Genomic DNA, 22,798 nt, shown 5'->3' with positions numbered 1-22,798 from the left:
GGAGGCTCTGGGGGCTATTTAAAGGGCCGGGGCTCCAGCTGCCCCTGCCGCTCTGGTCCTTTAAAGAGCAGCCAGAGCCCCGCCGCTTCCCCGGGGCTCCCGTGGCTATTTACGGGGCCGGGGTGGTGAAAGCACAGGCGCCCCGGGCCCTTTAAATAGCCCCCGAGCCCCGGTCTGCTGCTGCTACCCGGTGGGGAGGGAGGAGGAGGAGGCACTCACCGTACAGGGTGGGCTGTACCCCCTGTACCCAAACCCCTGCCCGCAGCCAGTCCCTGCTGCACCCCCTGCCCTGCCCACAGCAGCCCCGCACCCCCTTCCCTGTCTCCAGCCAACCCCTGCCGCACTCCCCTGCCTGAAGCCAGCCAGCCCACCCCACATCCCCGTCTCCAGCCAGCCCCGCACCCCTTGCCCTGCCTGCAGCCAGACCCTACCTCCAGTCAGCCCCTGCCCGGCCTCCAGCCAGCCCCATGTCCACTGGTGCCCTGCAGTTCCCAGGGCAGTAACCCTGCTTCAATGAGGGGGGCAGGGAGCAGCTGGGACCCACACATGTGCACACCCTAGGGTGACCAGACAGCAAGTGTGACAAATCGGGATGGGGGTGGGCGGTAATAAGATCCTATATAAGAAAAAGACCAAAAAATCGGGACTGTCCCTATAAAATCGGGACATCTGGTCACCCTAGCACACCCTCAGGGAGTGGCAGGGACCCACCCATGTGAAACGGAGCTCATTTCTAACTCAGGCCCATCTTTTAAAAAAAGAACTTTAGGTAGGATTAACATACATCCGTATTTTCCCGGACATGTCAGGCTTTTTGGTTCTTAAATCGCCATCCGGGAAGAAATTTAAAAATTTAAAAATTCCTCCTGGGAAAATACGGACATATGGTAACCCTATTGGTACAAAAAATACATACCGTGGCATGTCCCTTAAATCAGAACTTTTTATAGGGAACTGGTTGCTAAGAAATGAAAGGCTTCTTTTTAAATTTTTTTTTTTTTAGTTGTACCTGCCAGGGCCCCGCCGAAAATGTTCGAATTGGGCTCCGCACTTCCTAAAGCTGGCCCTGGTCCCGGGAAAACCAAGGCAAGGAGTTGCAGCCCTGATTTCTCCTCCCGACAGGTATGGCCCGGCAAGGACCAGATCTCGGCTAAGCCACGCAAGGGGTCGGGGAGAGATGAGGGTCTGTGAGCTTCTGCTTTCACTTTCCTGTACTTCAGAGATTTAAACAGGAAAACGCGGGGCTCCGAGCCAGAGAACCACAGGACCAGAGATAAGGGCTCAGAGGTGCCGTGGCTTCTTGGTGCACACGGCTGGTGGTCTGGCAGAAATCACACCCCACACCCATGGGGCGGCTGTAGCTGGGTTTATAACTCGCTGCCTTGAAGCCAGGAGCTGTCTGCTCCGCTAGCTGGAGGCTGAGCTGGGCCGTCCCGACCCAGAGCTCCTGTGGGGCGGGATCATGGCGGGACTCTGCTCCCAGCTGGCCGTGCTGCTCCTGCTGCTGGTGCTGCCGTCCTCAGCGCATGGTAAGAGGACCCAAGGGAGCCAGAGGGATGCAGAGCCGCAGGGAACAGACCAGAGGGGTCGATTCTGCAGCCTGGGGGTGGGAATAGATCTGAGGGGGGCAATTGACTGGATGTGATGATCCTGCTCCCTGCTGGTTGAATTGACAGGAGGGGACCATCCTGCCCCCCCCGGGGGTGGAATCGACTCAGGGGGACGATCCTGCCCCAGTGGACTGGCTCTGTCCCTTTCCCAGGGCCTGGGTTCAAGGGTTTGTGGGGACGGGAGCAGAACAGGTTCTGTGCACTGAGGGGCAGAAATGATGTGCCGGTCCCCGGACCTGCTGTGAATGAAGGGACCCTGAGCCCACCTCTGAGACACCACCCCCACACACACACAGTCCGGCATGACCCCTGCAGCCCCTCTGACTCACTCCCACAGGTGCCATGGCCCCAGCCCCTCTCAGCTTCAGCACCCAAACCCTCTCCCGCCCTTGGGCTTTGCTGGGTGGAGGGAGGACGTGTGGCCCTGAGAGAACTGGGAGCAGCCCCCTTTCATCTCATGTCAGCGTTCACTCTGAAACCTACTGATGCATAGTAGCCACCTATGATTTGAGGCAGAGTATGTAGATTATGGAAGGAGCTATAGGTCAGTGGGTGGGTGGGGGTTATTCCAGCTCTTTTCCCTGCCTTCCACCCTCCCCAATCGGACCCTAGTGATGCTCCTCACCAAGTGGCCCTGACTCTGTAATGTCTCCCCAACATTTCCATCCCTCCGCAGGTGCTGAGAGTCAAGACCAGCCAGGTAAAGAGTCTGGACTCCTGGGTTCTATCACCTGCTCTGGGAGGGGAGTGGGGGCTGGTGGGTTTTGGGTGCGGATGTGGGAGGCAGACAGGACTCCTGAGTTCTCTCCCTGGCTCTGGGTGGGAGATGTGCACTTTGTCCCATGTTAACATGACTCCCTGGTTTGTGCAGTGTTCAGCCGTATCATAGGGGGGCAGGATGCACAGGAGGGTCAATGGCCCTGGCAAGTCAGTGTGCAGAAATATGATGACAAAAAACATGAATACCACCACATCTGTGGAGGATCCCTCATCTCAGCCCAGTGGGTGGTGTCAGCTGCTCACTGCTTCAATCGGTGAGTAACCCAGGCAGAAGCGGGGGGAGGGAGGGGCAGGTTCCTCTTATTTGGGTTGCAGCAACATCTGTTTGTGGCCTCTTCCCCCACATTGACCCACTGCTCTTGGTCAAGCCATCCCCACGGTGCTGTGCAGCTGTTCTGCTGCTGTGCCCACCCCAGAGGCGGCTGCATCTCAGTATCACACTGTCTTCCCCTTTTCCTTTTCTCTCCTCCAGCTCTCTGCCCTATTCCCAGTACCAGTTAGTGCTGGGAGCGCACCAGCTCCTCAACCCCTCCCCCAATGAGGTCCTGGCCGAGGTGCAGAAGATCATCCCCCACCCCCGGTACAATAGGAGGAGCTTCATTGCTGACATCGCCTTGGTGAGGCTGAAGGAGCCAGTGAAATCCACGTTCATCCGGCCCATCTCCCTGCCAGGTGCCTCCCGCCAGTTCCGCGTGGGGAAGAGGTGTTGGGTCACCGGCTGGGGACGGGTAGAAGTGAGCGGTAAGTCTCAGAGAGGCACTGGGAGAACATAATCATTAGGGGGTTGGGGAGAGAAGTTCCCTGCTCTGTCCCCGCCCCTGCTCCGCCCCCTCCCCAGCCCCATTCCACCCCTTCCCCCAAACCCCCTCCCCTGAGCGACGTGGCCTGAGGCGGTAGCAGGGGGCCTGGTGCCAGCAGCAGGAGTGGAATCACCCCCGCATTGACCTGCTCTGCTCCGCTGGCTCCCAGCCGTGCCGCTCCACTTCCCACCACTGCCGGTGAATGTGGGGAGACAGGCCTGACCCCTGCTGCCAGCGCCAGGCCCCCACTAATCCCTCAGACTGTCCTGTGCCCCACAGGGCCCCCCCAAAGCACGGGGCCCGGGGCAGACGCCCCAAACCTTCCTATGAGAAGGGCTCTGGTGGTCATGGACGCTGTGACCATCTCAGCTGACCTCCTGCAGAGCACAAGCCAGAGAACATCCCTGAAGGAATTGCTGCTTTAAGGAGGCCAGATCTCTGAGCTGCCTCCCCATCTGGATTTACAAATGGAGAATCCACCACTGCCCTTGGTAAATTGCTCCAACCGTTAATCGCCCTCACTGTTAAAAACTGACACCTCATTTCCAGGCTGAGTGTGTCGGGCTTCAACTTCCAGCCGCTGGATCATGTTCGACCTTCCCCTGCTCGACTGAAGAGCCCGTTATTAAACACGTCTTCACATTGTAGATACGAATAGACTGGGCTCAATTCACCTCTTAACCTTCTCTCTGTGAAGTTAAATCAACTGAGCTCCTGAGTTAGAGGCCTGGGGTCCCGGATGATCAGGGCCATGTGTGTGTGTGGTGGGGGGGGGGGGCAGCGCTGCTCCCTGCTGCGCCAGACGCTGGTGGAATAACCCTGCCGCACCTCTGCTTCTCCCCATCCAGAGCCTCTCCAGCCACCCCAGACCCTGCAGGAGCTGGAGGTTCCCATCCTCAGCACAGCGACCTGCAACAAGCGTTACAGCACACTGAGACGAAAACCATTTCTGGGTCCACAGGCAGTCAAATCCAGCATGATCTGCGCTGGGTACATGGACAGCAACAAGGGATTCTGCAATGTGAGAGCCTTTCCTCCCAGTGATTGTGGGTATTGCAACTCCACTGCCCAGACTCTGACCGAGATCAGAGCCGCCTTGTGCCAGGCGCCGCCCAGACCCCGACCGAGACCAGGACCTCCATGTGCCAGGAGCTGCCCAGACCCTGATCGAGACCAGGGCCCCCATGTTCACGGTGACAGCGACGGGAATTGGGGCCCTGACCCCCGTTTCTCTCTCTCTCTCTAGGGCGACTCCGGGGGGCCTCTGGCCTGTCAGCAGGGCGGCACCTGGTACCTGGCCGGAGTCGTGAGCTGGTTTCTGACCAGAAAAGTGAGTGGAAGCGTCTGTTCTCATCCCAAGTTCCCCGGGGTCTTCACCCGGGTGACGGCCTACGACAGCTGGATCCAGGAGCATGTGAAGGGCGTGGGCCCTCTGCCAGCGCTTCTCCAGCTGCACTGACACTCGCCGCCCTCCTCCTCGCAGCCCTGTGAGCCACGCGCGGACCTGCCCCTGGCACTGCCAGGCCGACCCCCCTCAGGATGTCTATAGACCCCCCTTGACACCGGGTGGGGGCCCCGCGCTGCTGGGGTCTGCGGGACGCGGCTGGGCGTGGCTGGTGGATGGAAGCACGGGGCGGGGGCGCTATGGGGAGGGGAGGGCAGGGGGTTATATCCTGCTTTTCCTGCAGCTCTGCAGCACCCCCTGGGGGTGACTGGGAAGCCGACAGGGACGGGCCCTGCAGCCGCTTTTATCCCACGACTTGTGCTCTGAAAATCATCAATAAATCGGCTTTGCAAGCAAACTGCCCTGCAGCAGCTGGCGCCACCTCCTGCTAGGGCCAGTCCTGCCACGGCAACAGCCTCCCACGGGCTCCACGGTTTAGCTGAGTGTAGGGGCCTCCCATCGCGCTGGGCGCTGGCACAGACACCCCCCACCGAGATCAGGGCTCCCGTCATACTGGGTGCTCCACACACCCACCCAATTGAGATCAGGGCCCCCATCGCCCCAGGCGCTGCATATATACCCCCCAGACGAGAATGGGGCTCCCAGCACACTGGATACTGTGCAGACCCTCCCTACCGACTGGGAACCCCATCACGCCGGGTGCTGCACGGGTCTCCTTGCCTGAAATCAGTGCCCCATGGTGCCAGGCGCTGCACATACCTTGACTCAGATCAGGGCCCCATCGTGCCAGGCACTGCCCAGACACACGTTATGAGACAGTCCCAGCCCTCACAATCACAGACAAAAGATCCCAGCTGGGGACAGACAGACAGACGGGGAAGCACCAGGGAGCAACGGGACAGTGCTGGTCACCGTGATGGGCTCTGTTCTCTGCCCACTGTCACTCAGCCACTGCCCCGGTAGAGCTTCCCTGCTGGACACTCACCGGGCTACGGTGTGAGGGTCTCAATGCACCAGGCCCCATGTGCTTTAATCCTCCAGTGGCTGAACAGAGCCCAGGCACAGCCCCTGGCTGGGTCCCCAGGTGCCCCCTGTGCAAAATTGTGGGATTTGGGCATTTTTAATTTTTTTTTATTGATTTAAATGTTCAGAGTTGTGGGAAATTATGGAGGTGGGGGTCAGACACTGTGGGGATCAGACAATAATTAGATAAGGACAGTGGATGCTAAAAGCTAAAGCTTTAGAACCATTCAAATACAAATATTCAACATCCCACATCAAAAAAGTACAAAGTCAATCGCCTTAAAGCAAAGTCTTTTCTCACTGTGTCTGGTGGCACATTTCAATTCTTACTGATGGAAATATTTAGGCAGCAGTCTCTGTGTGTGCAGTGACATCAAGGTGGGGGAGCCAATATCCTTTCTCAGACCATCTTCCATTAGTGGAAGAGACAAGCTCAGGACCTTCCCAAAGCTCTGGTTCGGGTCTGGGCTGAAGAAGACCAGAAGAAGATTTGAAGAAGAGAAGCTCCGTGTAGCTGGAAAGCTTGTCTCTGTCACCAACAGAAGCTGGTCCAACAAACGATATTCCCTCCCCCACCTCATCTCTTATATCCTGGGACCAACTCGGCTTCGACACTGCGAACAGCTACGGTGAAACCGACATTTACCGACACAACTCCAGCCCTTCCCAGGCTGGTAGCGCAGGAGCTCAGGCGAGGTGATCACCATGGTCCCGTCTGGCTTGAGAATCGACGCGTCTGTGTCTGGACTTTCGGACATGACCCGATCGGCATCTCAGAGATCACAGGACGGGGACTGCAGCGAAGAGCAGGCCTGGCTCCTCGCCCCGATTTCTCCTCCAAAGGGAAACAGCTCGGAAACAGATAAACCACTTGGGGCCAAAATGGGGAAACGGGTGTAAACACTCTGCTGCCGATTCGACTGCAAATCTCTGGTCCTGGCGGGGGAGGGGAGGGGAGACAAAGGCCCCGGGTCAGACGTGCCGGGGGCTTCCCAGCACAGAGCCACAGGGTCGGGGGCCCCCAGGGTCGGCTAGTCCCAGCCCCGGCCGAGATGCAGGATTCGTCGTGTCTGCACCACCCAGGACAGATGGTTTCGCAGCCGCTTTCTGAAACCGCCCAGTGAAGGAGCTTCCAGCCCCTCCCAAGGCCTCCTGGGAGTGGGGCCTCCACTGTCCTGCTGCTCTTACCCAGCCGGGGGCCGGCCCAGATCGCCCCCCAGCTCCGAGCTGCCCGGCCCCAGGGCTCACGTGGGGCTGGCCCGGGGGGGCTCCCAGCTGGCCTGGCTGCTGGGGCTGGTGCGTGTTCCCAGCTAAGGGGGGGGCAGAGCAGCCTCCCACCGAGAGAGAGTCACAGACATCCGGGGGGGGGGGTAGCCTGGAGGGGGCAAATCTGCCCGGGGGGCGGAATCGACTGGAGGGGGAGATCCTGCCCCCCCCCGGGGGATGGTAGTTCCCCCCCCCCTCTGTGACCTGCCCCACAGCTCGCTCTGTCTGCCCGGAATTTTCTCGGGCAGAACCGAAAGTAAAACCTCCGCTGGTTTCTGTTTCCTCCTGCCCCGCAGCCGGGCGCTGACCCCGCAGGAGATCGGCTCCCAGGGGCGGGAGGGGTGTAGCCAGAGGGGAGGCTGTTAATAGCCACTGCTGGTGGGGGCTGGGAGCCAGGACTCCTGGGTTCTCTCCCCAGCCCTGGAAGGGGAGGAGGGGCCAGGACTCCTGGGTTCTCTCCCAGCTCTGGGAGGGGGGTCTGGTGGTTAGAGCGGGGGGGGGGGCTGGGAGCCAGGACTCCTGGGTTCTCTCCCCAGTTCTGGGAGTGGAGTGGGGGCTGGTGGTTAGAGCAGGGGGGCTGGGAGCCAGGACTACAACCTGTTCAGCATGTTACATTTAGCAGCTGTTATTTCCTTGCTCAGGTTCCCAGGAAATCAGTCTCCATTATTCTCTATAGATGCAGGGAGGGGCACACAGGTGCCCATAAAAACCTGCCCCGGCGCTTGCATTCCCCAGTCGGGCTTTGGTCGGAGCACTGGAGGCAGCTGCATGCAGCCAAGACAGGCCTGGGGAAGGCTGAACCATGGGGCATCTCCGCTCCCCACTGGCCCTAGCACTGCTGGCGCTGACCCTGCTGCAGGGTGAGTGTGGGGTGGGGATGTAGGGACCAGCCCCTCCCTCCCAGGGGGAGGGGAGTGAGATACGGGTTGTGGGGGAGGGAATTGGCTAGTGACTATCAGGGAGATCCAAGCCCTTGACCCTTCATAGACCCCCGCCCCCAGCCTGGATTGGTACCTTCAGTCCTGAGCTGCCCCACTCAGATCAATGGGGAGTGTTGATTCTTGAACCGGCTGGTGGTAAATCAGAAACACTGCTGAGAATTGTGGCTGGTGCTGAGGATGGCAGGGCGGCAATGGGCGGAGCTTGGGAATTATGGGTGGAGCTACTGGCACTCAGTCCCCTCCACACACCTTCTCAGGTCCCAGCAATGCCTGTGAATAACCCCCTCACCCCCAACACACACACTGGGTGCTCAGGGGAGCTGGAATCAGCCAGGTAAGATACCCACTGCAGAACTCCAGCCTCACCTGCCCTGGGCATGTGCCATGAGAATAAGGGTGGGAGCCAGGACTCCTGGGTTCAATCCCCAGCTCTGGCAGAGGCAGGGGGTGGGGGTGAGGCTGAAAGTCAGGACTATGGCTTCTTTGCTCATCCCATGTCAATGCTGTTCCCCTCTCGGGTGCAGCCACAGCGGTCTGTCAGGTTGAATTGGTGGGGACGCCGCAAGGGGCCAGTGGCCGTGGCAGGTCAGCATCCAGTACAGTAGACACCACTTTTGCGGCGGGTCCCTCATCTCAGCCCAGTGGGTTGTGTCAGCAGCTCATTACTTCCAATTGTGAGTAACTGGGGTGGGTAGGGACTGGTGCTGCACAGTCAGGCATCCTGCCTCGATCTATGCCAGGGAAACCATCCCTGGATGGCATCGCTGTGTGGCTGTTACCCAGCTGCCCCACCCCAGAGGTGGCTGCATCTCAGAATTGGATGGGCCATCCCCGTGCAGCATCCTGGGTGGTTTTCCCCCAGCTGCCCTGCCCCAGAGGTGGCTGCCTCTCACCGTCAGGTGTTCCCTGGACCCAACTGCATTTTTGCCCATGTTTGCAATCCAGTTTCCCCCACTGATCGTTGCTGTCCCTCTGCTCCCCAGCTCTTTCCCCCAGTCTGCCTATCGTGTGACCCTCGGGGAGCACCAGCTGTCCAACCCCTCCCCGAGCCGGGTCTCATCCCCTGTGCGCCAGATCCTCGTCCACCCCGATTACAACAGGGGGACCCGTTCCGCCGACATTGCCCTAGTGCAGCTCACGGAGCCAGTGCGATACACCGACGAAATCCTCCCCGTCTGCTTGCCAGGCCCCTCCCACTCCTTCCCTGGCAACCACACATGCTGGGTCACCGGCTGGGGGACAACAGCCTCTGCGGGTAAGACCATGCCCCGGGGGAGATGCACTATCACTCTGTGACTCAACCCCCGAGCTCCTGGAGCCCCGTGATTCCTGCTGCATCTTGAAATAATCCTCACCCAGCTCTCTGCTGCCCCCTGCCGGCAGGAGGACCAGGAAGTAGGTTGGGGAGGTATATGGGGAAAGGGAATTGCCAGGCATGGGCGTGGGTTGCAGCCAAGGCTGTGTTAACTTTTCTGAGGGCTCAGGGATATTAGATTTTGTGGGGCTCCCTAGGCTCAGGACGCAGCCAAAAATGTGGGGTAAAAGTGTGGGAGAAGGCAGGGGGTTGGGTGCAGGAGAGGGTGAGACCTTCAGCTGGGGGTGTGGGCTCTGGGGGGTGCATTTGGGGGGCAGGAGAGGGGGTCCAGGCTGGGCTCAAGGGGTTTGGCGTGCAGGAGCGGACTCAGGGCAGGAGGTTGGGATGTGGGGTCTGGTTGGGAGTCGGGGTGCTGGAGTGGGCTGGGAGTTGGAGTGAGGGGGTTCTGGGAGGGAGTTATGGTGCAGGAGGGGGATCAGGGCTGGGGCAGGGGATCGGGATGTGGGCCGCGTCCCTGGGGCAGCTCCTGTTTGGTGGCAGAGCTGGGCTGAGGCAGGCACCTGGTCTGTCTTGGCCCCACGCTGCTCCTTCCTGACTGATCCTGAGGCTGCCGGCATGGCACGGACATCCCTGGCTGTGGCTCTGTGCACCGCCCCCGCAGCCTCCATTGGCCGCGATGCCCGATCAATGGGAGCTGCGGGGGCAGAGCCTGCGGGCGAGGGCAGCGTGCAGACGGAGCTCCCCAGCGCTCACAGCTCCAGCCCGGCGGGGCTGAGAGGGGGGAACAGGAGTGTGCAGAGCTGCCCCCACACCAGGCGGGGCTGGAACCCAGGGGCTTTAGTGGTGCAGCCCACGGCCCCAGGCTAAGGGGACCCCTGAAAAGATCTGCACTTTTGGCAGCCCGGAGATCTTTTTGCGGGGGTCCCCTTAACCTGGGGCTCTGTGTAGGGGTTTGCTCCTGCATTAATTCGGCCCCAGTTGTGGGTGTCCCAGCTCCTCCCCCCCCCCCCCGCAGTCTCTCTCCCACCCCCCAAAACGCTGCAGGAGGTTCCGGTCCAGCTGATGGACACTGCGCCTGCAACGCCTCTACAACATCGACCCGGCCCCGAACATCGGCAGGGACCCCATTAAACCCAACATGATCTGTGCCAGCTACGCCAAAGGGCAGAGGGACTCCTGCCAGGTGAGAGAGGGCTCTGGGCCGGCTGGATGCAGGTGAGCCCCAGTGCGTCTCCCCGTCACCATCTAGGGCCTGTCGAAGGTAAAACGGCTGCTGCATTTGCAAAGCTCCAGACATGGTTCCTCCCAGCTGGCAGGTGCATCTCTGACTTTTAGAGCCAGGTGGAGTCACAGCCCTGTGCCTAAGCCCCAGCTCCTGGAGTCCTGGGATTAGGTCACAGCTTTTATATTTTACTAAAGTAATAGTTGAACCTTTGGGTTTGCGTAGAAAAGAGGAAGAATGTGGCTAGACAGTAACTGAGGCCTGCCTGAGTCTGCAGAGAGCCTGAGCCAGTCACTGTGGGATGGGAAAATACCCCATGCCTGAATATTCAGGGTGTCAACTCCCAGCCCCACTGCTCTGGGGAGCTCTGCCAGTGGTCTCTGTGTAGGGCAGGAGAGGAAGAACACAGCCACCCCAGCGCCTGTGAAAGTACTGGGGGAATCTCACTTCCGCTACCAAAGCCTCCTTCAGGGAAAGTGAGCTGGAAAAGCACAGCAAACTCCTTTCACTTCTCATGTTGGTGTGGACAAAACTTGTGGGTGGGGCCATGGGATGGCCCATATGCCTACAGTCCCAAGGGGCTGGATGCCTGGGGATAGGGTCATCAGGGGGGAGACCCTCATTAATCCCAATTTCTCTGCTCCTCCAGGGTGACTCTGGGGGGCCACTGACCTGTGACCACAATGGGACCTGGTTCCTGATGGGGGTTGTGAGTTGGGGGGACGGCTGTGGCCAGCCCAATCGCCCCAGTGTCTATGTCCGGACAGTGGCCTATGGTGAATGGATATGGGGGCACATGGTCTCCAGGGGATGAGCCACCAGTACAGAAAACAGCATCTCCGGAATAAATGATGCTAGATCCTCCTTCAGCACCTACATGCTTCTCTTCACCACTCTCATGATGGCACTGTGACATCCCCCCCATCTCTCCCTCCTCCGTTCACCCAGCAGTGAAACCATCCACTGTCTCTGGACAGTGTGAGATGGAGATGGGAGAGGATCTGAGATCTATCAGCAATGTACCTGAGTCTGCAGAGAGCCTGACCCTGTTGCAATGAGAAGGGAGAGCTGCCCTGAGTGTGATTGAGAGCAACACTGCCTGAGTCTGCAGAGAGCCTGAGCTGGTTGCTTGGAGAGGGGTGAACAGTGGATCCCTAGAATCTCACCAACTTGTTGAAACACTTCAGAGTCAAAGCTTCGCCCATGATCTCTGTGTAACCCACCCGGGAGCCCGGACCTGGTGAAGGATTCATTCCCAGGGACCCCGGCTACTGTCACAGACTCGGGATTTCTTAGGGGCTGGGTTGTGAAGGTGGCCACAGCGACCAGCCAACGTTCTCCACTAGAGCCTGTCCGAGGCAAAGTCCAAACCACGTCAGCAGCAACCTGCCCCATTGGTGCCCCCGCAAGTTACCGCCGCGCCGGGCACTGCCTGTCTTAGGGGAGCCCTTTCTTGCAAGGAGAATCACATTCCATGAGCCCGAGTTCTACACCCACCCAGCAGAAATTCACCCGGCGCCTGGCTACGGTTTTACACCCTGAACTGTGCAGCCATTTTAAGACCGTGGCATGACCCTTCTCAGAGTATCTGGTACAAGCAGCTGATCCCGGGACTCATCCCTCACCCGCTGACGCTTCACTCCCACCACTAGATGGCAGCAGGGAGCCCCTCCCCCAGCGCGCTGCGGGGTGGGGCCGGATCGCAGGCGAGAGTTCGGCTGCGACTTTGTTCAGCTGAACAATGGCAATTCTCTGAGCTGTCCCTGTCTGGGGGGAAAATCCCACAAATTGCAAAAGGTTTCAGCGATCAATTTTACCTCCATTTTATGAAAGTAAGAGCCCCAGGAACTCTACCCCCCACCCCCACCACTTCCCTGCAAGAGCTAGGGAGAGAACCCAGGAGTCCTGGCTCCCAGCCCCCCCCCCCGGGAACGCACCCGCCCCACTCCCGCCCAGAGCTGGGAGAGAACCCAGGAGTCCTGGCTCCCAGTACCCCTGCTCTAACCCACCAGCCCCACTCCCCTCCCAGAGCCGGGAAAGAACCCAGGAGTCCTGGCTCCCAGCACCCCCCTGCTCTAACCCACCAGCCCCCACTCCCCTCCCAGAACTGGGGAGAGAACCCAGGAGTCCTGGCTCCCAGCCCCCACCGGCAGTGGCTATTAACAGCCTCCCCTCTGGCTACACCCCTCCCGCCCCTGGGAGCCGATCTCCTGCGGGGTCAGCGCCCGGCTGCGGGGCAGGAGGAAACAGAAACCAGCGGAGGTTTTACTTTCAGTTCTGCCGGAAAAAATTACGGGCAGACAGAGCGAGCTGTGGGGCAGGTCACATGGGGGGGAGGGGGGAACTACCATCCCTGGGGGGGGGCAGGATCTCCCCCTCCAGTCGATTCCCCCCCGGACAGATTTGCCCCCCCCCGGCTGCCCCCCCCCCCCGGATGTCTGTGACTCTCTCTCGGTGGGAGGCTGCTCTGGTCCCCCCTTAGCTAGGAACACGCACCAGCACCAGCAGCCAGGCCAGCTGGGAGCCCAGCCCACCCCCGGGCCAGCCCCACGTGAGCCCTGGGGCCGGGCAGCTCGGAGCTGGGGGCGATCTGGGCCGGCCCCCGGCTGGGTAAGAGCAGCAGGACAGTGGAGGCCCCACTCCCAGGAGGCCTTGGGAGGGGCTGGAAGCTCCTTCACTGGGCGGTTTCAGAAAGCGGCTGCGAAACCATCTGTCCTGGGTGGTGCAGACACAACAAATCCTGCATCTCGGCCGGGGCTGGGACTAGCCGACCCTGGGGGGCCCCCGACCCTGTGGCTCTGTGCTGAGAAGCCCCCGGCACGTCTGACCCGGGGCCCTTGTCTCCCCTCCCCCCCACCACCAGGACCAGAGATTTGCAGTCGAATCAGCAGCAGAGTGTTTACACCCGTTTCCCCAGTTTGACCCCGGCGGTTTCCCTGACTTCCGAGCTGTTTCCATTCGGAGGAAAAATCGGGGCGAGGAGCCAGGCCTGCTCTTCGCTGCAGTCCCCGTCCTGTGATCTCTGCGATGCCGCCCGGGTCATGTCTGAAAGGTTAGACACAGAGACGTCGATTCTCAAGCCAGATGGGACCATGGTGATCACCTCGCCTGAGCTCCTGCGCTACCAGACTGGGAAGGGCTGGAGTTGTATCGGTAAATGTCGGTTTCACCGTAGCTGTTCACACTGTCAAAGCCGAGTTGGTCCCAGGATATAAGAGATGAGGTGGGGAGGGAATATCGTTTGTTGGACCAGCTTCTGTTGGTGAGCGAGACAAGCTTTCCAGCTACACGGAGCTTCTGTTCTTCAAATCTTCTTCTGGTTTTCTTCAGCCCAGACCGGAACCAGAGCTTTGGGTAGGTCCTGAGCTTGTCTCTTCCACCAATGGCAGATGGTCCGATAAAAGATATTGGCTCCCCCACCTTGATGTCACTGCACACACAGAGACTGCTGCCTAAATATTTCCATCAGTAAGAATTGAAATGTGCAGACAGGCGCAGTGAGAAAAAGGCTTTTTGAGAACCTGTTAGACTTTGCTGTAAGGCGATTGACTTTGTACTTTTTTGATGAGGGATGTTGACAGTTTGTATTTAAATGGTTCTAAAGCTTTAGCTTTTAGCATCCACTGTCATTATATAGGTTTCAGAGTAGCAGCCGTGTTAGTCTGTATCCGCAAAAAGAACAGGAGTCCTTGTGGCACCTGAGAGACTAACACATTTATTTCAGCATAAGCTTTCGTGGGCTACAGCCCACGTCATCAGATGCATCCTGTAGCCCATGAAAGCTTATGCTGAAATAAATCTGTTAGTCTCTAAGGTGTCACAAGTCCTCCTGTGCTTTTTGTCATTATCTAATTATTGTCTGATCCCCACAGCGTCTGACCCCCCACCTCCATAATTTCCCACAACTCTGAACATTTAAATCAATAAAAAAAAATTAAAAAATGCCCCAAGTCCCACAATTTTGCACAGGGGGCACCTGGGGACCCAGCCAGGGGCTGTGCCTGGGCTCTGTTCAGCCACAGGAGGATTAAAGCACATGGGGCCTGGTGCACTGAGACCCTCACACCATAGCCTGGTGAGTGTCCTGCAGAGAAGCTCTACTGGGGCGGTGGGTGGGTGACAGTGGGCAGAGAACAGAGCCCATGAGGGTGACCAGCACTGTCCCGTTGCTCCCTGGTGCTTCCCCGTCTGTCTGTCTGTCTGTCCCCAGCTGGGATCTTTTGTCTGTGATTGTGAGGGCTGGGACTGTCTCATAACGTGTGTCTGGGCAGCGCCTGGCGCGATAGGGCACCGATCTCGGTCAAGGAGACCCGTGCAGCGCCCGGCGTGATGGGGTTCCCAGTCAGTAGGGAGGGTCTGCACAGTATCCAGTGTGCTGGGAGCCCCATTCTCGTCTGGGGGGCGTATATGCAGCGCCTGGGGCGATGGGGGCCCTGATCTCGGTTGGGTGGGTGTGTGGAGCACCCAGTATGACGGGGGCCCTGATCTCGGTGGGGGGTGTCTGTGCAGCGCCCAGCGCGATGGGAGGCCCCTACGCTCAGCTAAACCGTGGAGCCCGTGGGAGGCTGCTGCTGTGGCAGGACTGGCCCAGCGGGAGGCAGCGCCAGCTGCTGCGGGGCAGTTTGCTTGCAAAGCTGATTTATTGATGATTTTCAGAGCACAAGTCAGGGGATAAAAGTGGCTGCGGGGCCCGTCCCTGTCAGCTTCCCAGTCACCCCCAGGGGGCGCTGCAGAGCTGCAGGAAAAGCAGGATATAAACCCCCCCGCCCTTACCTCCCCATAGTGCCCCCCTCCCGCCCCTCCGTGCTTCCATCCACCAGCCTCTCCCAGCCGCGTCCCGCAGACCCCAGCAGCGCGGGGCCCACACCCGGTGTCAAGGGGGGTCTATAGACATCCTGAGGGGGATCGGCCTGGCAGTGCCAGGGGCAGGTCCGCGCGTAGCTCACAGGGCTGCGAGGAGGAGGGCAGCGAGTGTCAGTGCAGCTGGAGAAGCGCTGGCAGAGGGCCCACACCCTTCACATGCTCCTGGATCCAGCTGTCGTAGGCCGTCACCCGGGTGAAGACCCCGGGGAACTTGGGATGAGAACAGACGATTCCACTCACTTTTCTGGTCAGAAACCAGCTCACGACTCCGGCCAGGTACCAGGTGCCGCCCTGCTGACAGGCCAGAGGCCCCCCGGAGTCGCCCTAGAGAGAGAGAGAAACGGTGGTCAGGGCCCCAATTCCCGTCGCTGTCACCGTGAGAGCGAAGGCCGGATGAGGGTCACAGAACACACCCGGTCTGAGCAACAGGAGCAGCGACTTGTGTCAGAGGGGTCTGGGCATCAGCTGGTACTATGGGGCCCTGATCTCAACCGGGATCTGGGTGGCACCTGGCACACTGGGGCCCTGGTCTCGGTCGGGGTCTGTGCAGCACCTGGCACACTCAGGCCGTGGTCTCAGCTGGGGTCTGGGCAGCGGAGGTGCAATACCCACAATCACTGGGAGGAAAGGTTCTCACTTTGCAGAATCCCTTGGGGCTGCCCATGTCCATGTACCCGGCGCAGATCATGCTGGTTTTGATTCTCTCTGGACCCAGAGGTGAGCGTGGATTCAGTGTGTTGTAACGCTTGTTGCAGTCTGCTGTGCTGATGATGGGAACCGCCAGCTGCTGCAGGGTCTGGGGTGGCTGAAGAGGCTCTGGAGGGGAAGAAAGGGGGGTGCGGCAGGGTTATTCCACCAGAGTCTGGCGCTTCCTGAACCCAGCGCGCCGGGGTCCAGATGTGGCGTTTGTGCCCGCGAGCAGGTTCCCCCGGGCCTGAGCCATTCTGGAGAGGAGTCTGGCTGCCAAGGCACATTTCTGCACATGTGACTATCTCCTACTATGGCCAAGTGCAGGCGTGTCCCTGTGTGTGTCAGTGCTGCCCCACAAGGAATCCACACACACACATACACACACACACACAATCCCCTCCAGCAGGGGGCAGTGCTGCCCCCCCCCCCATGGCCCTGATCATCCGGGACCCCAGGCCTCTAACTCAGGAGCTCAGTTGATTTAACTTCACAGAGAGAAGGTTAAGAGGTGAATTGAGCCCAGTCTATTCGTATCTACAATGCGAAGACGTGTTTGATAACGGGCTCTTCAGTCGAGCAGGGGAAGGTGGAACATGATCCGGTGGCTGGAAGTTGAAGCCAGACACACTCAGCCTGGAAATGAGGTGTCAGTGTTTAACAGTGAGGGCGATTAACGGTTGGAGCAATTTACCAAGGGCAGTGGTGGATTCTCCATTTGTAAATCCAGACGGGGAGGCAGCTCAGAGATCTGGTCTCCTTAAAGCAGCAATTCCTTCAGGGCCGTTCTCTGGCTTGTGCTCTCCAGGAGGTCAGCCGAGATGGTCACAGTGTCCATGACCACCAGAGCCCTTCTCATAGGAAGGTTTGTGGTGTCTGCCCCGGGCCCCGTGCTTTGGGGGCCCTGTGGGGCACAGGACAGTCAGGGGGATTAGTGGGGGCCTGGCGCTGGCAGCAGGAGTCAGGCCTGTCTCCCTGCACTCACCGGCAGTGGTGGGAAGTGGAGCGACACGGCTGGGAGCCAGCGGAGCGGCTCAGGCTGGAGCCAGATCACTGCATTTCCCGTCAGTGTTCCCACTCCTGCACCAGGCCCCCTGCTACCCCCCAGGCCACGGCGCTCAGGGGTGGGGGCTTGGGGGAAGGGGTGGAATGGGGCTGGGGATGGGGCGGAGCAGGGGCGGGGACAGAGCAGGATACTTCTCTCCCCAACCCCATAACAATTATGTTCTCCCAGTGCCTCTCTGAGACCTTTAACACTTACTGGTCACTTCAACGTTTCCCCAGCCGGTGACCCAACACTTCTTCCCCACGGGGAACTGGCGGGAGGCCCCTGGCAGGGAGATGGGCCGGATGAACGTGGATTTCACTGGCTCCTTCAACCTCACCAAGGCGACGTCAGCAACGAAGCTCGTCCTATTGTACCTGGGGTGGGGGATGATCTTCTGCACCTCGGCCAGGACTGGTTTCGGGGAGAGAGGGAGGAGCTGGTGCGCTCCCAGCACCACACGGTACTGGGCAGGGGACACGGAGCTGGAGGAGAGAAAAGGAAAAGGGGAAGACAGTGTGATACTGAGATGCAGCCACCTCTGGGGTGAGGACAGCAGCAGAACAGAGCAGGGAGTCAATGAGGGGGCAGAGGCCACAAACAGATGTTGCTGCAAACCAAATAAGAGGAACCTGCCCCTCCCTTCCCCCCCCACCACAGACGTTCCTGCCTGGGTTACTCACGGATGGAAGCAGTGAGCGGCTGACACCACCCACTGGGCTGAGATGAGGGATCCTCCACAGATGTGGTCGTATTCATGCTTTTTGTCATATTTCTGCACACTGACCTGCCAGGGCCATCGACCCTTCTGGGCATCCTGCCCCCCTATGATACGGCTGAACACTGCACAAACCAGGGAGCCATGTTAACATGGGACAAAGTGCACATCTCCCACCCAGAGCCAGAACCCAGGAGTCCTTGGTCCCAACCCCAACCCCCTAGACCCCACTCCCCTCCCAGAGCAGGTGATACAACCCAGGAGTCCAGACTGCTTACCTGTCTGGTCTTGACTCTCCTCTGCACCTGCGGAGGGATGGAGATGTTGGAGAATCATTACAGAGTCAGGGCCATTGAGGGAGGAACATCACTAGGGTCCGATTGGGGAGGGTGGAAGGTGGGGAAAAGAGCTGGAATAAAAACCCCATCCACTGTCCCATAGCTCCTCCCATAATCTGCATACTCAATAGGTGGCTACTATGCATCAGTAAGTTTCAGAGTGAACGCTGACATGAGATGAAAGGGGGCTGCTCCCAGCTCTCTCAGGGCCACACGTCCTCCCTGCACCCTGCAAAGCCCAAGGGTGGGAGAGGGTTTGGGTGCAGAAGGTGAGAGGGTGCTGGGGCCATGGCTCCTGTGGGAGTGAGTCAGAGGGGCTGGAGGGGTCATGCCAGCCCTGGCGGGGGTGGTGGTCGGAGGTGGGCTCAGGGTCCCTTAATTCACCACAGGGCCGGGGACTGGCACATCATTTCTGCCCCTCAGTGCACAGAACCTGTTTTGCTCACGTCCCCACAAACCCTTGAACCCAGGCCCTGGGAAAGGGACAGAGCCAGTCCACTGGGGCAGGATCTTCCCCCCGAGTCGATTCCACCCCCAGGGGGGCAGGATCGTCCCCTCCTGCCAATTCCACTCGCAGGGGGCAGGATTGTCTCATCCAGTCGATCCCCCCCACCACCACCACCACCAAGGCTGCAGGGTCGTCCCCTCTGGTCCATTCCCCGTGGCTCTGCATCGCTCTGGATCCCTTGGTCCCTCTTACCATGTGCTGGGGATGGCAGCACCACCAGCAGCAGGAGCAGCGCGGCCAGCTGGGAGCAGAGCCCCCCCATCATCCTGCCCCACAGGAGCCCTGGGTTTGGACGGCCCAGCTCAGCCGCCAGCCAGCAGAGCAGGAAACCCCCAGCTTTGAGGCAGCGAGTTATAAACCCAGCTTGAGACGCCCCGTGGGTGTGGGGTGTGATTTCTGCAAGACCACTTAACCGCCTGCCGTCTGCATCAAGAAGCCACGGCAGCTCTGAGCCCTTATCTCTGGTCCCGTAATTCTCTGGCTTGGAGCCCAGCGTTTTCCTGTTTAAATCTGTGATGTACAGGAAAGTAGAAGCAGCAAAGAATCCTGTGGCACCTTATAGACTAACAGACGTTTTGCAGTCTGTAGGGTGCCACAGGATTCTTTGCTGCTTCTACAGAACCAGACTAACACGGCTCCCCCTCTGGTACATGAAAGTGAAAACAGAAGCTCACAGACCCTCAGCTCCACCGACCCACCCACCCCTTGTGCAGCTTAGCCAAGATCTGGTCCTTGCTGGGCCATACCTGTCAGGAGGAGGAATCAGGGCTGTGACTCCCTGCCCAGGTTTTCCCAGGACTGTCCCTTTGCCTGAGGTAGCCGGGCCAGGCCATGTGTCTGGTGCTCGGTGCCCACGGCTGGCCAGTGCTCTGGGGTCAGGAAACCCCCCGCTGTCCATTCTTCAGCACCACACCCCTGCTCCCCTCCACTTCCAGGGACCTCCCCTGCAGCCCTTTCCCCAGGCAGGTGTCGCAGGCAGCAGCCTCCCGTGCTGCTCTCGCTCGTTGGCCTCCAGCAGCCGGGGGCACCAGAGAGATTTCCTGCCCACGCAGCAGTTTGGTGGCAGGGGGTAGCAGGTGGGGAGGGGATGGTACATGGGGTGGGGGGGGGCTATAGAAACACGACGCCACCACTGAGCTCAGAGCAGCGTTTCTCCTTTACCCTGCTGTGGCTGCTTCACTTTGCCCCATCCCCCAAAACTTCACACCCTCTCCCCCGCACAGCCCTGGCTGAGGTATCCCAGCCGCAAACGCAGTCAGTCTCTGCAGCAACTGGCACAACGGGTCCCCGATCTCAGTCAGGGGGGTCTGTGCAGAGCCCGGCATGAGGGGGGCCCGGATCTCAGTGCGGGGGGTCTGTGCAGGGCCTGGTGTGACGCACTCCATAAGTCTTATGGAAATATACTAATGAGTGTGACTATAATGTAACTGGAATATGCTTCATGCAAAAGGTCTCCTTTAAGGTATCGTCACAAAGCTTATAATCTACAGAGTGTGGTCATCCCATTTCTACAAATGTCTCATTCTAGTATCTGAAGCTAGAAATATGAAGTATTACTCTAAAGTCCTATTGTAACTTTGCGAAGTGTGGGCCATTAATAATGGCTTGGAGTCTTGATGGCTCCCATTAACCAGGACAATTGGTTGTAAATGGCTCTGTTTACTTGAAAGCCTTCCTGTGAGTCAGGCCGGGAAGAGTGAAGGCTTGGGGGGTCTCACAGGACATGTGACCATGTCACCTGGTACTGGAATCCATCTTAAACCTGGTGCTTTCCCATTTAGAAGGCAGGGTGGGGACCCAGAGAGAGAGGAAGGATTCCCGCTTTGTGCCAAAGATATAAAAGGGGTGGAACAGAACAAAGGGAGCTGCCAGTCATGAGAAATCCCTTAGTTACCACCTGAGCTGGAACTAACAAGGACTGTACTGGGGAAAGGATTGGGCCCACCCTAGGAAGGAGTCCAGTCTGTGAGAGAAGCTGATTGGAACATCTCTGCGGGTGAGATATTACCTGTAATCAGTTTCTTAATGTATTAGGCTCAGACTTGTGTGTTTTGTTTCATTTTGCTCGGTAACTTACTTTGTTCTGTCTGTTTTACTTGAAACCACTTGAATCCTACGTTTTATACTTTAGAAAATCACTTTTGTTTATTAATTAACCCAGAGTAAGTGATTAATACCTGGGGGGCAAACAGCTGTGCATGTCTCCCTATCAGTGTTATAAAGGGCGGACAGTTCATGAGTTCACCCTGTATAAGCTTTATACAGAGTAAAACGGATTTATTTTGGGTTTGGATCCTATTGGGAGCTGGGTGTCTGGGTGCTGGAGACAGGACTACTTGCTAAGCTGTTTTCAGTTAAGTCTGCAGCTTTGGGGTCATGGTTTAGACTCTGGGTCTGTGTTGCAGCAGGCGAGCGTGTCTGGCTCAACAAGGCAGGGGTCTGGAGTCCCAAGCTGGCAGGGAAAATGGGCTCAGAGGCAGTCTCAGCACATCAGGTGACAGTCCCAAGGGGTCTCTGTGACCGAACCCGTCACACATACCTTGTGAGGTATCATTTGAAAAGTCTTGATCTGTTGAACATTAATATCCTGTTGAGTTGTGTGTGCTGCCACTGTATGTGAAGTTATGAGATTTTGCTATGTGTGTGTCACTGAAAAATGTTGTGAGGCAGGGAGACACCCACAACGAGCCTTTCAGGTACAACAAAGGAGTAGCCATAAACAGCTAGACAGCAGGTTAATGGCTCATCAACACCCATCAAGGAAAGAATCCACTGTCCCAGGAACTGTAGACAATGGAGATTTCTCAGAGGGATCACTCATACAATGGAGACTTCTCAGTGGGAACACGTATACAGTGGAGACTGCTTGATCCCCACTTCACAGCAAGGATCTTTCCAGGAAGCTGGAAGAAACTATAAAAGCGGGGAACTGACACCTGGAAGACAAAGACTTTGAACTCGGGGAGGGTGGTCCCGGGCCGGGAAAGAGTCCCAGCCTATGTATTGAGGATCTCTGACCAGTTTCTACCATCTGTTAGGAGAGACTCTGCTTCATTCAAATCCTGTTTAGTTTCTAGAACTTTGACTGCAAATTTATTTTTTGTTTCTTTAGGAACCAACTCTGATGTCTGCGCTTGTTACTTATAATCACTTAAACTCGATCTGTCTGTAGTTAATAAACCTGTTTTATATTTCACCTTAAAAAGTTAGCTTTGGTTGAAGTGCTGGGGAAATCTCAGCTCAGGCTGGTGCATCTCCTCTGCAAATTGAGGGAGGGGTGAACTGGGTAATGAACTCGCACTGGACAGGCTTCTGACCACTGCCAGACAGAACAGCTCTGGGATGCAAGGCGGAGGGGGAATTGGCTGGGGCCTCTCGACTGTTGGTTCATGAGTGGCTGGGAGAAGCATCCATGTATCTCAGGTGGGCGGATCCCTGCCTGTGGGTGTCTGTGTGGGTGCAGCGCCTGCCAGAGGCCTGTGGCTTGTCACAGCATCACAGCGTGAGAGGCTCACCCCAGGTCAGTGGGGCAGAGGGCTCCGTGGCCCCACAGCCCAGGTTGCACCCCGTGAGGAAATGGCTTGGGTGAGGTTCAGAGCAACAGTCTCTGAAGTGCAATGAACTTTACAGTCACAACAAATTTATGAGTCCGCTGTCTTCTTCCAGGACCCGGCTGTGCTGCTGTCACACCGCTGGTGGGGTTCTCCAGGATGCATTTGGGGTCTGTGTCATGGAGTGTGGGGCAGTCAGGGCCCTGCAGACCCCACTTCCTGCAATTCACCGTAACTCAGCCAGCTGGGAAACAGAAGGTTTATTAGACGACAGGAACATAGACCAACACGGAGCTTGTAGGTACAGACAACAGGACCCCTCAGTCAGGTCCATCTTGGGGGACAGGGAGCCTAGACCATGGCCCTGGGTCTCCCTCCATTTCCTCAGCCAGCTCCAAACTGAAACCCCTCCAGCCTTCTCACCCAGCCTCCCCCCGGCTCCTTCTCCAGCCTTTGTCCAGTTTCCTGGGCAGAAGGTGTCACCTGGCCCCAGCCCCCTCCTGGCTCAGGTTACATGCTCAGCTATTGTCCCTCAAGTGATGTCATCTCCTGTTATCCCATCCCCAATGCAGACAGTCCCAGTAAAACTCCCTCACAACATGCCCGGGTCAGTCCGCCCCACGCCCTGCTCCGTCACAGTCTGTGTAACATAACCTCCTCTGAACCTTCAGTTCCAGCCTCCTGCCTGGCCCTTAACACCCTCTCCACCGGCTCTGTTCCCGTCGG

General features: G+C 58.3%; 2 protein-coding genes across 2 annotated transcripts in view; one reads left to right on the top strand and one right to left on the bottom strand.

Moving 5' to 3' along the window:
• The first annotated feature begins 1,292 nt into the window (after positions 1 to 1,292).
• Positions 1,293 to 22,798, top strand: part of LOC120395100 (transmembrane protease serine 9-like) — a 40,740-nt gene continuing 19,234 nt past the window's right edge. Inside the window, 12 exon segments of the mRNA XM_039519261.1 lie at positions 1,293 to 1,529; positions 2,287 to 2,310; positions 2,482 to 2,644; positions 2,863 to 3,131; positions 4,039 to 4,211; positions 4,437 to 4,613; positions 8,771 to 9,080; positions 10,156 to 10,213; positions 10,215 to 10,323; positions 11,012 to 11,161; positions 12,845 to 12,972; positions 13,226 to 13,515. Of these exon segments, the coding sequence (XP_039375195.1) occupies positions 1,463 to 1,529; positions 2,287 to 2,310; positions 2,482 to 2,644; positions 2,863 to 3,131; positions 4,039 to 4,211; positions 4,437 to 4,613; positions 8,771 to 9,080; positions 10,156 to 10,213; positions 10,215 to 10,323; positions 11,012 to 11,161; positions 12,845 to 12,972; positions 13,226 to 13,515 (1,918 nt within the window). The 5' untranslated portion in view covers positions 1,293 to 1,462.
• LOC120395106 (prostasin-like) lies at positions 15,337 to 18,824 on the bottom strand. The gene is made up of 6 exons (XM_039519268.1): positions 18,714 to 18,824; positions 17,954 to 17,980; positions 17,641 to 17,800; positions 17,174 to 17,442; positions 15,863 to 16,041; positions 15,337 to 15,549 (listed from the first exon to the last, which is right to left on the bottom strand). Exons 1-6 carry the CDS (start codon positions 18,784 to 18,786, stop codon positions 15,337 to 15,339), a joined length of 921 nt encoding a protein of 306 aa, XP_039375202.1. The 5' UTR covers positions 18,787 to 18,824.

Source organism: Mauremys reevesii, unplaced genomic scaffold, assembly GCF_016161935.1.
Source record: "Mauremys reevesii isolate NIE-2019 unplaced genomic scaffold, ASM1616193v1 Contig94, whole genome shotgun sequence".
NCBI classification, from domain to species: Eukaryota; Metazoa; Chordata; order Testudines; family Geoemydidae; genus Mauremys; species Mauremys reevesii.
This window is presented reverse-complemented; position numbering and strand designations above follow the sequence as displayed.

Coding starts and splice junctions, on each gene's coding strand:
- LOC120395106 (XM_039519268.1), bottom strand. CDS start 18,786: ATGATGGGGGGGCTCTGCTCCCAGCTGGCCGCGCTGCTCCTGCTGCTG. Junction 17,443..17,640: donor GCCGCTCACTGCTTCCATCC/GTGAGTAACCCA, acceptor TCTCTCCTCCAG/CTCCGTGTCCCCTGCCCAGT. Junction 16,042..17,173: donor GGGAAACGTTGAAGTGACCA/GTAAGTGTTAAA, acceptor CTTCCCCTCCAG/AGCCTCTTCAGCCACCCCAG.